Raw genomic sequence first — 12,168 nt, 5'->3', positions numbered from 1 at the left:
CCCTGAGTCTCCTTTGTGCCCCTCAGTTTGGAGGAGGCACTTACCTTGGACACTTACCTTCTTCCTACTCTTTGGGGGCACTGACACCAGGTACAATTGATCTATGCTCGTGGTATAGGGTTAGAACCATCACACCTGCAGCTGTACCACAGGTCTCTCCTCTGGTTTCCAAATGCTTTTAACTTGGAATACATTCCTACCTGTTCTACTTAGCCAGCTCTTACTCAGCATCCTCCTCTGGAGTCCTTCATGCCCACTATCCAGCCCTCCTTACCTCCCAGCGGGACCTTGGGTCCGTGCTTTCCTGATCAGCCTAGCACAGCTCCTCACCTCACACCCGAGATGTTGATTCTGCTCCAAGATCATGGCAATCCCCAAATCCACAGATATCATCCACACCACATACTGTCCCCAACCGTCATAGACTACCTATGTTGGGTCCCAGGAAAAGAAGTGGTTTTGGTTTCAGATCCTTAGTGACCTTTCCTCAGAGGACCAGTATTGGCCAGACTTGCTCTCATGCTTGTCCCTGCTCAGGTCCCTCTCTCATACTGATGCGAGAAACTTCCAGTCACTTCCAACCATGTCAGTCTTCCCAGTGGATTGTATTAAAACTCTGTCATGTCACTGATCACAACCTAGACTTCACTATTCATGACGCAGGGTACTGATGACCATACATTTTGTGCAAGTCATCAGATGAACAGAAAGTTAGTCTGTAAGAATGCTTTCTGTGCAGCATAAGCTTTGAGCTCTGTGACGCTAGCAATCACATCTGTGCATCACAGCTGAAATGATCTGTGTTGTGTCCCCTCAGTTCCTTTTGCACAAATGTGTAGCTAATTGGAGCTTTCAGAACAGAGAAGTCAGAAGTCATTTATTAAAATATTGTATTGTGACTCCATTTGGTGGGAGTTAAACAAGGCTTATTTAAGCTTGGAGTGAGGGAGTGGATTTTGGCAGAAAATGTAATTTAACAGACTATTCAACTGTTCTCATGCAGCAGTAACGTGTACTGAATATCCCATGGCACTCCTCAGAAACAGAGGCAAAAATTGTTTTTAATTTTCAGACCCAATGTCTGTGGCTCAAGGTTCCATTCCTACTGCTGCCCTGGCTGGAAAACGCTGCCTGGAGGGAACCAGTGCATTGTCCGTGAGTATCAGTTTTCCTGTTAAGGACACCAAGGGAACTCACTGCCATGTGGGAAGGAAGACATTTCTCATGTTTCAGCAGATGACAAGACATTTCATAATCCAGTGGGACAGGAGCATTGATTCTTGGGTGTTCACATTCTACTACTCTTGTTTAAAGCAAGGTTGTTGCAATTGGTCCCATTTAGTGCATGGGCTTTTATCTTCTTCCAAGCTACTGCTGTTCCTTGTTTATTTGACAGCTTGCGTGTTTGCTCATAGCCGTAGAGTCAAAGTGACTCCTGAGGAAGTAATTTTAGAGTCTTTATTCAGATGAAATACGTCGGCTGCTAGGACAAGAGCTAGATGCTGCCATTCTAAGCACATTATCATGTGAAAGTGTCCACAAGCAGGAATTTGCATCTTTCTTTCAGTGGCCTGTTTCTGAAGCAGAATGCTGATTCATGTAGATCACACCTCTGTTTCAACAGATAGCTGTCCTGTTTGACATAGAGCATTATACTTTAAAGTGCTGATACACACCTATACAATACATTGAGGGGATTAGGACCAGCAACTGATGATTCTCACTACTGTAGGTTAAGGCATAAGCTAAAGGGAGATGAAGGAGTGTATCCTTGGAAGGATGCTCCCATGGGGAGTGAAAGTCATCCGAGGGATAAATAAATGAGATTCTTATTGGAAACAGTAGGTGTAGATGTGTGTGTTTGATCATGCTACGTACTGCAGCACAATAAGCACGTACAGTAAATGGTGTCCTGCAGATATTAACCATATCCTGGACATACTAAACAGCAGAAGACACCATGAGATGCTTGGATCTCCCCAGATTTTAGCTTTCTGAAGGAATCTTCTGCATTAGAGCACCTTTGGAATGCTCTTTTGCAAAACTTCCTTAAAGTAATGGCCAATGGAAGATTTCAAGCTGAGGAAAACAATAGGCTTCCATGGTGGCATGTTTGACGTCATGTGTATTTCACAAGTTATTTCACTTTCAGAGCTGAAAACTCAGTCATCTTGGTAAGAAATCCGTCATGTTTCCCAGTAGGCAGTTGTCTGGGACCTCAAATGCACAAAACTGAGCCCAGAATTGCAAGTCTTCTCTTAGATGAAATGATATCTAGTGCATCACAAGTAATAGGGTCAGTTTATATACCCTTGCACACACTGAGTAACCAGTGCCAGAGTATGGCGAGCTACTCACTGAAAATCAGAAGTAGGTAATGACTTGAGTTAAATGCATTTGACTTCACCTTTGGTGATGATAAGATAGAATGGTAAGACATGGAGTTCTGCATACTCTCCTTTACCCATGGGAAGAGATGAGAAAACTCACAAAATCCTCATCATAGAAAATCCACTGTGCTGCAGAGAGTAGACACCCCACAAAGCACACAGCTTTGGTTTAATTCTGATTGAAGTGAAGGGTTAAGGAACTGGCAGCCAAATAGCTGTTCAGTGGCATGCAGGGTTAGCAGGGTTGTCTGCTGAATTTTCTCATAGCTGTAGAACTTGCCATGTGGGCTGGAGCTCCTCAGGGAACTGTGCCTTATAATTGTATTTATAAAACACACAGAGATGAGTTTCATGGGACTCCAGTAAAATCTATGCTTACACAGGTGGAACAGTATCAGCTGTCAGCTATGCTCTTGACTCCCATGGCACAGGAAGGGGAAGAGTTTAGCAGGGGTCCTAGGCAAGAAAGGATGACATGAAGACATCCTGCTCATGCATCTCTGACTGACTCGGGCTGTCTTCATTTAACTGGAGCTGCATCTCAGTAACAGTGTGCTAGTTCCGAGGCAAATGATGGAATGCAGAATGCTACATAGGAACACCAGAATTTTAAGGAAATGTTCACCTTTCTCACTGTGAATGTTGCTTGTCTGTGGTGAGAAACATTTTAGCAGACATTTTGGCAGGGAAAGATTCCACATTTTCTTCCTCTGTAGTGAAAATATGGTAACAGAGCTAGATGCTGTCTGTGATGAAAGGAAAACATCTCTAGGAATCATGGAATCACAGACAGAGTTGGAAGGGGCCATGCAGCCCATTCAGTTCAGACCTCCTGCCATGAGCTGGGTGTCAGCCTGGCTTTGGGCACCTCCAGGGGTGGGGTATCCCAGCTGCTCTGGGCAGCCTGGAAGGAACTCACGCCCTGTGAATGAGTGGATCATTGTCTGCCATTGTTCTGCCCACACTGGGGTCCTCAAGATGTGCCCTGGATTCCTCCCCAGGTTATTCTTCAAACAAGGTGAATTCACATGCTTTTGGAAGCCAAAACCGTGCCTGTGAGTAAGTTCACACACTAGCATATTGTGCATCACTGTCTTCTTCTCTTCCTCCAGCCATTTGCAGGAATTCTTGTGGTGATGGATTTTGTTCACGGCCAAACATGTGTACATGCTCCAATGGACAACTCTCTCCCAACTGTGGCTCAGCTGGAGGTAAGAAACCAGTGGTGGTGATTCTCCTCCCTCTGGAGCATATATGAGATTTCATAAAAATTTTGTAGTCACAGTAGGCCACCAGGGTCCTAAGTTGAAGTGGGCAGTATTTACAAAATCATTTCTTTTGATTGATGCTTCTTTGGTATTAGAAATCATACAGGATAATGCTCAGAAACTGAATTTCACAGCAGCAAATAGCAGTGCTGCTGCCAAAGAGTCCATCTGCTCCTTACTGCTCCTTGAACTGGAATTACATCTGTCACTGTTTTTGTTTACCAAATAATTATTTTTTCCAGTGTTAAATTCATTTTTGCTTAGGCTATGATTTGAATGTTAGAGAGAGTCATTCAGTGTTTTTAGTGAGCTGCGGTGACATGAAGTTAACATGCTGGCAGAGTTGGGAGTGTAGTGCATTGCCACTTTTTCTGCCTTTTTCTCTCAGAGATTCAGGACAAAAACCTGAAAAGCTCGGGGAGGAGTTCATGTGGCTGAGGTTTTGAAAAATACTGCACAGAAACAAACTGTGGAGTACTCTGAAGAGTGACAGTCAGATATCCAGAAGGCAATTCCCGTATCCCTCTGGTAATTCTTTCAGAACATATTCAAGACGAGATTCTGTGTGCAAATGCTCCATTACTCTACAGCACATGGCTCTGTGCAGAAGGCATTCCTCCTGCTTGAGTCTGAATTATAGTCATAGAATTGTAGAACGGTTTGGCTTCTAAGGGACCTTTAAGATCATCTAGTTTCATCCCCCCTGCTATAGGCAGGATCCCCTCCCACTAAACTGAGTTGCTCAAAGCTCCATCTTGTCTGGCCTTGAATACTTCCAGGATGGGTGCATCCACAACCTCTCTGGGCATCTTGTGCCAGTGTCTCACCACCCTCACAATAAAGAATTTCTTCCTAATGTCTACTCTAAATCTACCCTCTTCCACTTTAAAGCCATTTCCTCTGTTAGCTGATGCCCTTGTAAATTCACTGGTGTGGACTTTCTGTTCCACTGTGTTCCTTTTCCCACTGTATTGTATGGTTGAAATGGTTTTGGGAGTTATGGTAGATAGCAGGCTGAATGGGAGTCAGTAATCATTGTGGCAGTGAGTAAAACCAGTCACACTCCAATCTAGATGAAGGAAATCCTGATGAAAAAGTCGAAGTTAGGTGTCATCCGCTCTGCTAGCTGCTTAGCAGGGCTGTGGCTGGAACATTGCATCTGGGCTGCCATTTCAAGAGGAATGTGAAGAAAATGGGGATAGATCAGCAGTGAGCTGGAGCATGTGTCCTCAATAGTGAAGCTGATGGAACTCAGCCAATTTAATCTTCTAAGAAGAGGAGTCAGAAAGATCTGTGATTTCTGGAAGCTAGGGAGGCAGAGTCAAACTCTTCTCGGTGGTGGCAGTCAGTATTACAAAGCTTACTGGCCACAAGTTGTAGCTGGAGATGTTCAGACTGTACACAATGTATGTTTTTTACACTAGAGAGTGGTGCAGTACTTGGTCAGATCACCAGAGGTGTGAGAGATTGCATTCCTTGGGCAGTTTCAACCCTTGGCCAGACAAAGTCACAGCCATCGTGGCCATGGGGATGGAGCAAGCCCTGTAATCACACTTCTGTGTGTCTATGCATGACCGTTTAAAAAGTAGTTTATACTGAGTCTTGAACTGTGATTCTTACTGAGCAGCAGATAAAGAGAAGACGAAATCATCTGAGTCCTTCACAGGACTTCAGAGGTCAAAAGGGTGTGCTTATCAAGTACTATTGCCCATACTGAGGAGCCAGTGAGTCCTGTATTCATTGTGGCCTTCTAGTACTTGAGTTGGGGAGCTTATAAACAGGAGGAAGGCTGACTTTTCTGCAGTCTGATAGCAATAGGATAAGGAGGAATGGCTTTAAACTAGAAGAGGGGAGACTATACTGGATGTCAGGCAGAAATTCTTCACTCAGGGTGGTGAGGCCCTGGCACTGTCAGAGCTGTGGGTGTCCCATCCCTGGAGGTGCCCCAGCCCTGGGTAGCTGGAGCTGGGGGTAACCTAGCCCATGGCAGGAGTGGGGAGAGGGATCTATGAAGTCCCATCCAACCCCAGACATGTTGTACTCTATTAGAATTATAGAATTATTAGAATTACAGAATTCTATTATTCTATGATCTGTGTGCTGCTAGTGGCACAGTGTTTTGAGAATGCTGATTATTTTTTCCAGGGCCCTATGCAAGATGCAGAATTCAGTGGGATTTTATAGAATCTTTTAGGTCTCATGGTGATTCCTGGAGACAACTCAGTAATTTATTTTCCATTATTGCCCATGCTATTGTTAGTAAAGCGACTTGCAGGCATCTGACTGGAGGCCAGAGACCTAGCCCCCTCGAACCTCAAAACCACATTCAGTGCATGACACAAAGAAGGAAATTCCCAGTATCTGATTCCACAGTTCTACTTTGGCCTTCAAACCTTCAGACGTCACCAGAAGGTGCTCAGCATCGAAGCCTGTGTGAGCACTGCTCTGCAGATCTTGCCAGTGCTCTGCTGAGTTGATGGTGTTGGAGACACAAAAGTTTCTGGAACGAGGGTCCAGATGTTAGTAATCACAGAGGAATGAAAGGAATGCTGTTAGCAGTATATACATTTGGGCACAGGCTTGGCATTCCTCTGTGCCTAGGGTGGATTTCAGCAGGAGCTCAGGGTTAGGGGGGTAGGGTTGGTTTCTCTTCAGAGGCTTCATCAAATCTGGCATTCATTGAGGGGATGTTTGCATCTGTATTTATCATGAATGCTTCAGGGAGGTAAAATAGTCAAATAGTGCATTCCAGTGGCAATAAAAGCTGCTCTGCCATAACAAAAAGTTTGGTTTCTTGGGGAAGTGAAGGTATTTAAAGAGTAATTTGCAAGTGACTGTAGCAGTTTGTTAGCAGACATAAAACTTGTCTGCAAACAGCACTGCTGATGGGGCTGATGAACAGCCCCACCACCGATCTTAAAACAAAAGCAGCACTAATCCAATGCAATGGAAAGAGTTAACTGGGGCGAGCTGTCATTCTCTTTTTCCTAGAACTTTTGTCTCTGCTATCTTGGAAAATCCCAACGAAGTTTAACAGGCTTTTAAATTCTTGGATGAACATGTTCTTCTGCACTCCAAATGTAGCAGACTTCTCAGTGCCAGTGCTGGAGATAAGTGAGATAGTGATGGGGTCACAGCAGAAGTAAGAAATAGGACCTGCTCTAAGCAGTCACTGCCAATTAGCTGGAAAATTTCTGGATGAGCATCAGAGCATTATGTCCACACCCCAAACTCTTCGATTTTCTCAGCTTCACTAAATCTTAGCCCTTGCTGAGTGCATTGAATGCATAGTGCAGCAGACTGTATAGGGAAAAGCTCTGACAGACGGACAACTGACAGACACTTCCTAGCTACTTCTTCCTACTGTCTATGGGTGGGTCTTCCAGATTTGTGGCATGTAATTGCTTTCCCAGTGCTGATTAATTGTAGCAAGGGATGTAGGGGAAGAACTTGCTGGAAACAGAGCTGTTTCCCGGAGAGACTGGTCTCATGTCTGACAACCTGGACAATGCTTTGAAGCCTCATGCTTAGTTTCTTTAATGATTAAGCTTTCATCTAAATTTGGCTTCATTTCTGGCCATAGAGCAATAGGAAGGATTGTAGACATTATAACTAATTCAAACCATACTAGAATTATGTGAAATAAATGTACAGCACATGTGCTTAGCATTTTGAGTGCAAAGCTCCAAGACTTTCTCACTCCACTCCTTCTTCCTGTCAGGCCTTCTATGAACAAAGCATGAACTGTGTAATTATCCATATTGGACACTTACAATTCCTGCTGCCTTTTGGGCAGATGTTTCACTTGCACTACCCCAGCTCTTCTCCTTTGGAGCTATTGTTACATACAGAGAGAAGACACAAACCTGAGCCGAGTATCTTCTCACACATGCACTCTCTAGCCCCAGCTTCTTCAAGCTGCCGAGTCATGAAATGTTGGAACTGTTAGAGTTGGAAGGGGCCCTTTAAGGTCATCTAGTCCAACACGCCTGCAGTGATCAGGGTCATCCACAGCTTGGTCAGGTAGCTTAGAGTCTTCTCCAGCCTGGCCTTGAATGTCGCCGAGGACCACATCACCTGACAGCCTGTTTCAGTGTTTCACTACCCTTATTGGAAAAACTTTTTCCTTATACCCAGTGTGAATCTCCCTCCTTTTAGTATGAAACCATTTCCCCACGTCCTGTTGCAACAAACCTTTCTAAAGAGTCAGTCCCATTCCTTCTTACAGCTCCTTCAAATACTGAAGGCTGCTCTCAGGTCTCCCTGGAGCCTTCTCTTTTCTGGACTGGACAGCCCCAGATCTCTCAGCCCTTCCTGTCCTGGCAGGCAAGAACTGTGATGTACATGCTGAAAAACAGTTTTCACTTAACTTGCTATAACCTGAGGCACTTGCAATTTGAGTTGTCATTTTTGACAAAGAAGGAATGCGTTGTTCAGGCATTTCAGTAACAAATGGAAGCTGTTTGATGCTTAGTAATAAACCTCCCCTTTGGGGCTCTTCAATATCACATTCCTTAAATATTGTGTAGTAATGAAGCAGTTAAAACTAATACTGGCTTTGTATCTCCATCAGTGTAAGACTGCCTGATTCTTCTGTATTACTGTTGTTTTCCTACAGTGTATTCATATTCACTGCTCCCCAGTCTATAGTGCAAGCTGAACTTTATTGTAAAAAGAATGGATGATACATACTTTTCTTTGCAGATGTTAAAAAAAATCCTCTCTTATATTAGATGAATCTCATTATTGAGGCCAATGGAAAAATAAGAGAAATATATTTAAAATGTATGGTTTTTCATCATAGAATAAATTCTACTCCCAAGCCATCTCATGCCATTTAACATGCTTGTAATAAGAAAACGTTTTAAAGATTAAATAACCCAGAATGTGAAAAGCATGTCTTGAAAATGGAGCAAAAATCTAAAATAACGATTGAAGGGTACAAAAATATTTGAAATGTGTAGTATCCCAGAAGAAGGAGAAACAGGAGTAAATATGCCCTTGCTCTCAGTCATGTGAGATAAGTCCTTTAGAAAAGACAAAACTTAAGTTGTTTAATGAGGGTAGATCCCATAATGAGGTCTGTTTCTGGTTAGTCTGAAGGCTGTTTGCCATAAGGGAGTAATCCCACCTGTGTGACATAGCCTAGAAGTGTCACCTCCCTCAGTGTTACGCTGCCTGTAATACTCATGGCTAGTCCCTATCCCAACGGTGCAATACTTCCATCTGTAGAACAGTCCAAATTCTTGTGTCTTGGGAATAAAACAGATGACAGTGTTTACAGTTGTAACAAACCCTGGGGTGACGTTACCTCAGTGAAAGCACAAGCCTTTAACCCACTGAGGGAGGAGATTAAGAAAGTTACATAGGAGGTGTGCAGCCCCTGCCATGGGCAGTTTGTTGCATTGTCTTGTAATACTTCTCTGCTCTTCTCCACAGTCCAAACCTGCAATGTGAGATGCATGAACGGTGGAAGCTGCAATGAGGAATCTTGCCTCTGCCAGAAAGGTTACACTGGAACGTACTGTGGGCAGCGTAAGTGCAATGTGAATGCACAGTGAGCAGAAGGGCAAGGCTAGATCTGTAATGCCTCTTAAATAAAGAGGTTACCTCGCACATACTCATGTGTTGATTACAGCTTAGACTTTGATGTCCTTGCTATATTCTCCTCTCCATTGGAATCTCAGCTCACTCTCATTAGGAGGTAGGTTACGTTTGTTCTACCTGGCTTGGCTGGGTGAAGAATTAACACTGACTCTGCAGCCATCCTTCTGGTTCCCCATAGCTGTAGATCCAAACTGCCCTGCAGTGCACACATCCATATAACACTGCCCATAGCATGCTGCTGACCTCAAAGTCATGACCTGCCTTGACTTGCACGTTGTTCCCTGGACATGAGCTTTAGTTTGAGGGAACTCGTGTCAAAGATGTTGCCTTTGATTGCACATCTCTTGGCTCTCAGCCTGAGTACCCCATGCTAGGAAGGACAAGCAGACAGCAGGCTCTGCTGATCTTTTTCTGTTGTTCTACAGTGGACCATGCTAAGTGGAATTATGTATCATTTTTCTGTAAATATTTTTAGAAAATATATTTTAGAAAAACAGCGTATTCTTAGGGAACAGTCTTTTTGTGGTAAACCCTCATTTTAGCTCGAATGAAGTCTGCTCTCAATTAGAAGAAGAAAAACTTTTTAATAATAGGCAAAAAAAAAAAGATTGTATTCTGTACTTGTTACGTTCTGGGGAGCTACATTTTTAGTTCTACTTTTTTTGACAACACTGACTCTCTATAAAGAAGCCCCAACGTATTCACTGAAAGAAACTTTGCAATAATTTAGAACATGATCTTCTATTTTGTCAATGCACCTCTACCTTTCAAAGGGAGAAATTGCAATTTTTCCCTCTAATTCCCTATGGAAAACATTTGGCAAATTTGAATGATTGCTCATCATTTAAACAACCAAAGAACTTACATGCTGTCTGTAATAAGCAGCTAGCAAGAAAGTGTGCATATGTGAATGTGAGAACCACTGAGGATCTCAGTGAAATCTATGAGAATTTTCTCTAAGATGATCAAAAGACCATATTTTCCCTAACCTTATCCTCAGCTACAACTGATTCATTTTTGCTGAAACTTTCCAAAAAACCTCAACTGAAGACAGACACACCATATGGAAAATTTCATTCTGAACAGTTAAAGCTTGGGAAAATTATAAGTAATAGTAAACCAGAGCTTATAACGGAGCGTGCTAAGCAACCTTTATTAAGTGCTGCTCCCAGCTCCACCTATAATATCCCCAGTAGAGTTTTCATAACGGTTCAGATACTGGCAGCACATCACTGACAGGGTGGGATCCCACTGGCAGCATTCCAGTGAAGCAGATTTCAGCTTCCTCAGCTCTGAAATGGGTGTAACCTTTGAAGGCTGTGATATACAGCAGCACCTGTCCTCTACTGCCCAGCACTCGGCACTAAGCTAGTGTTGGCCACACTCAGGTACTGTACAAGATTGCTGTGGATCTCACCTTTTGTGTGAGATTACGTGTCATCTTCAGTGCATCAATAGTGCTAGGCAACTGAGTAGCTCAAAGGGTGAAAATATGTATAGGAATTTTAGGAGATACATTAACAGTCCTTATTAGTCTCAACGAATGCTGAGATTTTAGTAGCTGTGTGGCATCCTGGCCCACTCACTGGCACTCAGCACTTGATTTTGTGCTGCAGATGTTTGTTGACTTCCATCTTCTATTCACACACAAGAGAATGCCAACTAGTATGGGCATACTGAAGAAGATAGGTCTGAGGAAGACAGGTGTTTCCATTTTGGGAACTGGTGATACTATGCATTTGCTACAGATAAATTTCGATTGTTCACAGAAGAAGCCAAATTTCCTGTTTTTTCTCAGGCTTGACTTCCTTTACCAACTGTTCACAGAGGGAGTTCTTGATCCCATTCTGATTACAGAACCTGCCAGAGAGTCTCACGGCACGACGATAGCAACAGTTGCTTTAGTCTTATGCTTCCAGGATCTGCAGTCCTCTTCCTATTCCTCCTCCTGTCTGGTTTTCAGGCTGATGCTGTAGCCTGAGTAGTGGTGGTCTCAAAAGCATAGAAGTGGTTGGTCCCTTGCTGCCTGAGGTTAGTGAGAACAAACTCCTGCAGAAACCCACCACGTGACAGAAAATGAAAGCAGAGGTGAAGCAGCCCATCCATGGCACCAGAAGAGTTCTGGAGCAGATAGACTCTGAAGGTGGCAGAAGATGCAGCCTCTGATGTTTTTTACCAATCCAAGGAAGGAAGTTCTTTATAGGAGGGATGAGCCCCTCTCCCCTAGCAATGGCTCTCCCAAGAGTTCCAGTTCCATCTAGTTTGCTTCTTCAGCCTCTGGGGAGGAAAGGGCACAGAAACCCTTTGAGTCCACAGTCCCTCACAGGGCTTTTGCTGCACCACGAGTGTGTCAGAGGCAGATAGTATGAGTGTATTCAGATGCATGAGATGAAATGGCTGACTGGTCTCGTCTCACATTTAATTGTTTTCCTGTTCTCCTCCGCTTAGATTTAACCTTAGTGCAGTTTCTCATTTGTATAAATTCATCTTGACCTTGACATTTAAATCCCAGGGCTAACCTGAGTAAGCTGAAATTCCAGAACACATGAAAACCTCTCAAGTGAAATGGGAGTTTATAGGCTTTTTATAAATGGTTTCACTCATAAACGGGAAGTCATTTTCTAGGGGAAAGAAAAAAAAATCTGTCTATATGTTCACCATGTGGAAGTGATTCCTGATAAGTGAATAACACAAAGTAGGTGAGCTCTTCGGGCACTACACAGCTCACACTGTCATTTCCCTGTGAGCAGAAATTACTGATTTCCATTTCTGTTTCTAAACAGCTGTCTGTGAAAATGGCTGTCAGAACGGAGGTCGTTGCATTGGACCAAACCGTTGTGCTTGTATTTATGGATTTACTGGTCCCCAGTGTGAGAGAGGTAAGAAACATTTTCATTTTATCA

The 12,168-nt window shown here is 43.4% G+C and overlaps 1 protein-coding gene across 1 annotated transcript in view; it reads left to right on the top strand.

Moving 5' to 3' along the window:
- LOC136055511 (fibrillin-2-like) overlaps positions 1–12,168 on the top strand; it is a 118,193-nt gene that overhangs the window by 17,086 nt on the left and 88,939 nt on the right. The window contains exons 2-5 of the mRNA XM_065747300.1: positions 1,073–1,155; positions 3,503–3,601; positions 9,098–9,193; positions 12,049–12,144. Coding sequence (XP_065603372.1) covers positions 1,073–1,155; positions 3,503–3,601; positions 9,098–9,193; positions 12,049–12,144 — 374 coding nt within the window. The remainder of the gene's footprint in view (positions 1–1,072; positions 1,156–3,502; positions 3,602–9,097; positions 9,194–12,048; positions 12,145–12,168) is intronic.

The sequence above is a fragment of the Cyrtonyx montezumae genome, unplaced genomic scaffold (genome assembly GCF_038088225.1).
Source record: "Cyrtonyx montezumae isolate F1298 unplaced genomic scaffold, pur_monq_1.0 scaffold_44, whole genome shotgun sequence".
NCBI classification, from domain to species: Eukaryota; Metazoa; Chordata; class Aves; order Galliformes; family Odontophoridae; genus Cyrtonyx; species Cyrtonyx montezumae.
Note: the sequence above shows the minus strand (reverse complement) of the source record. Positions and strands in the feature narration are given on the sequence as shown.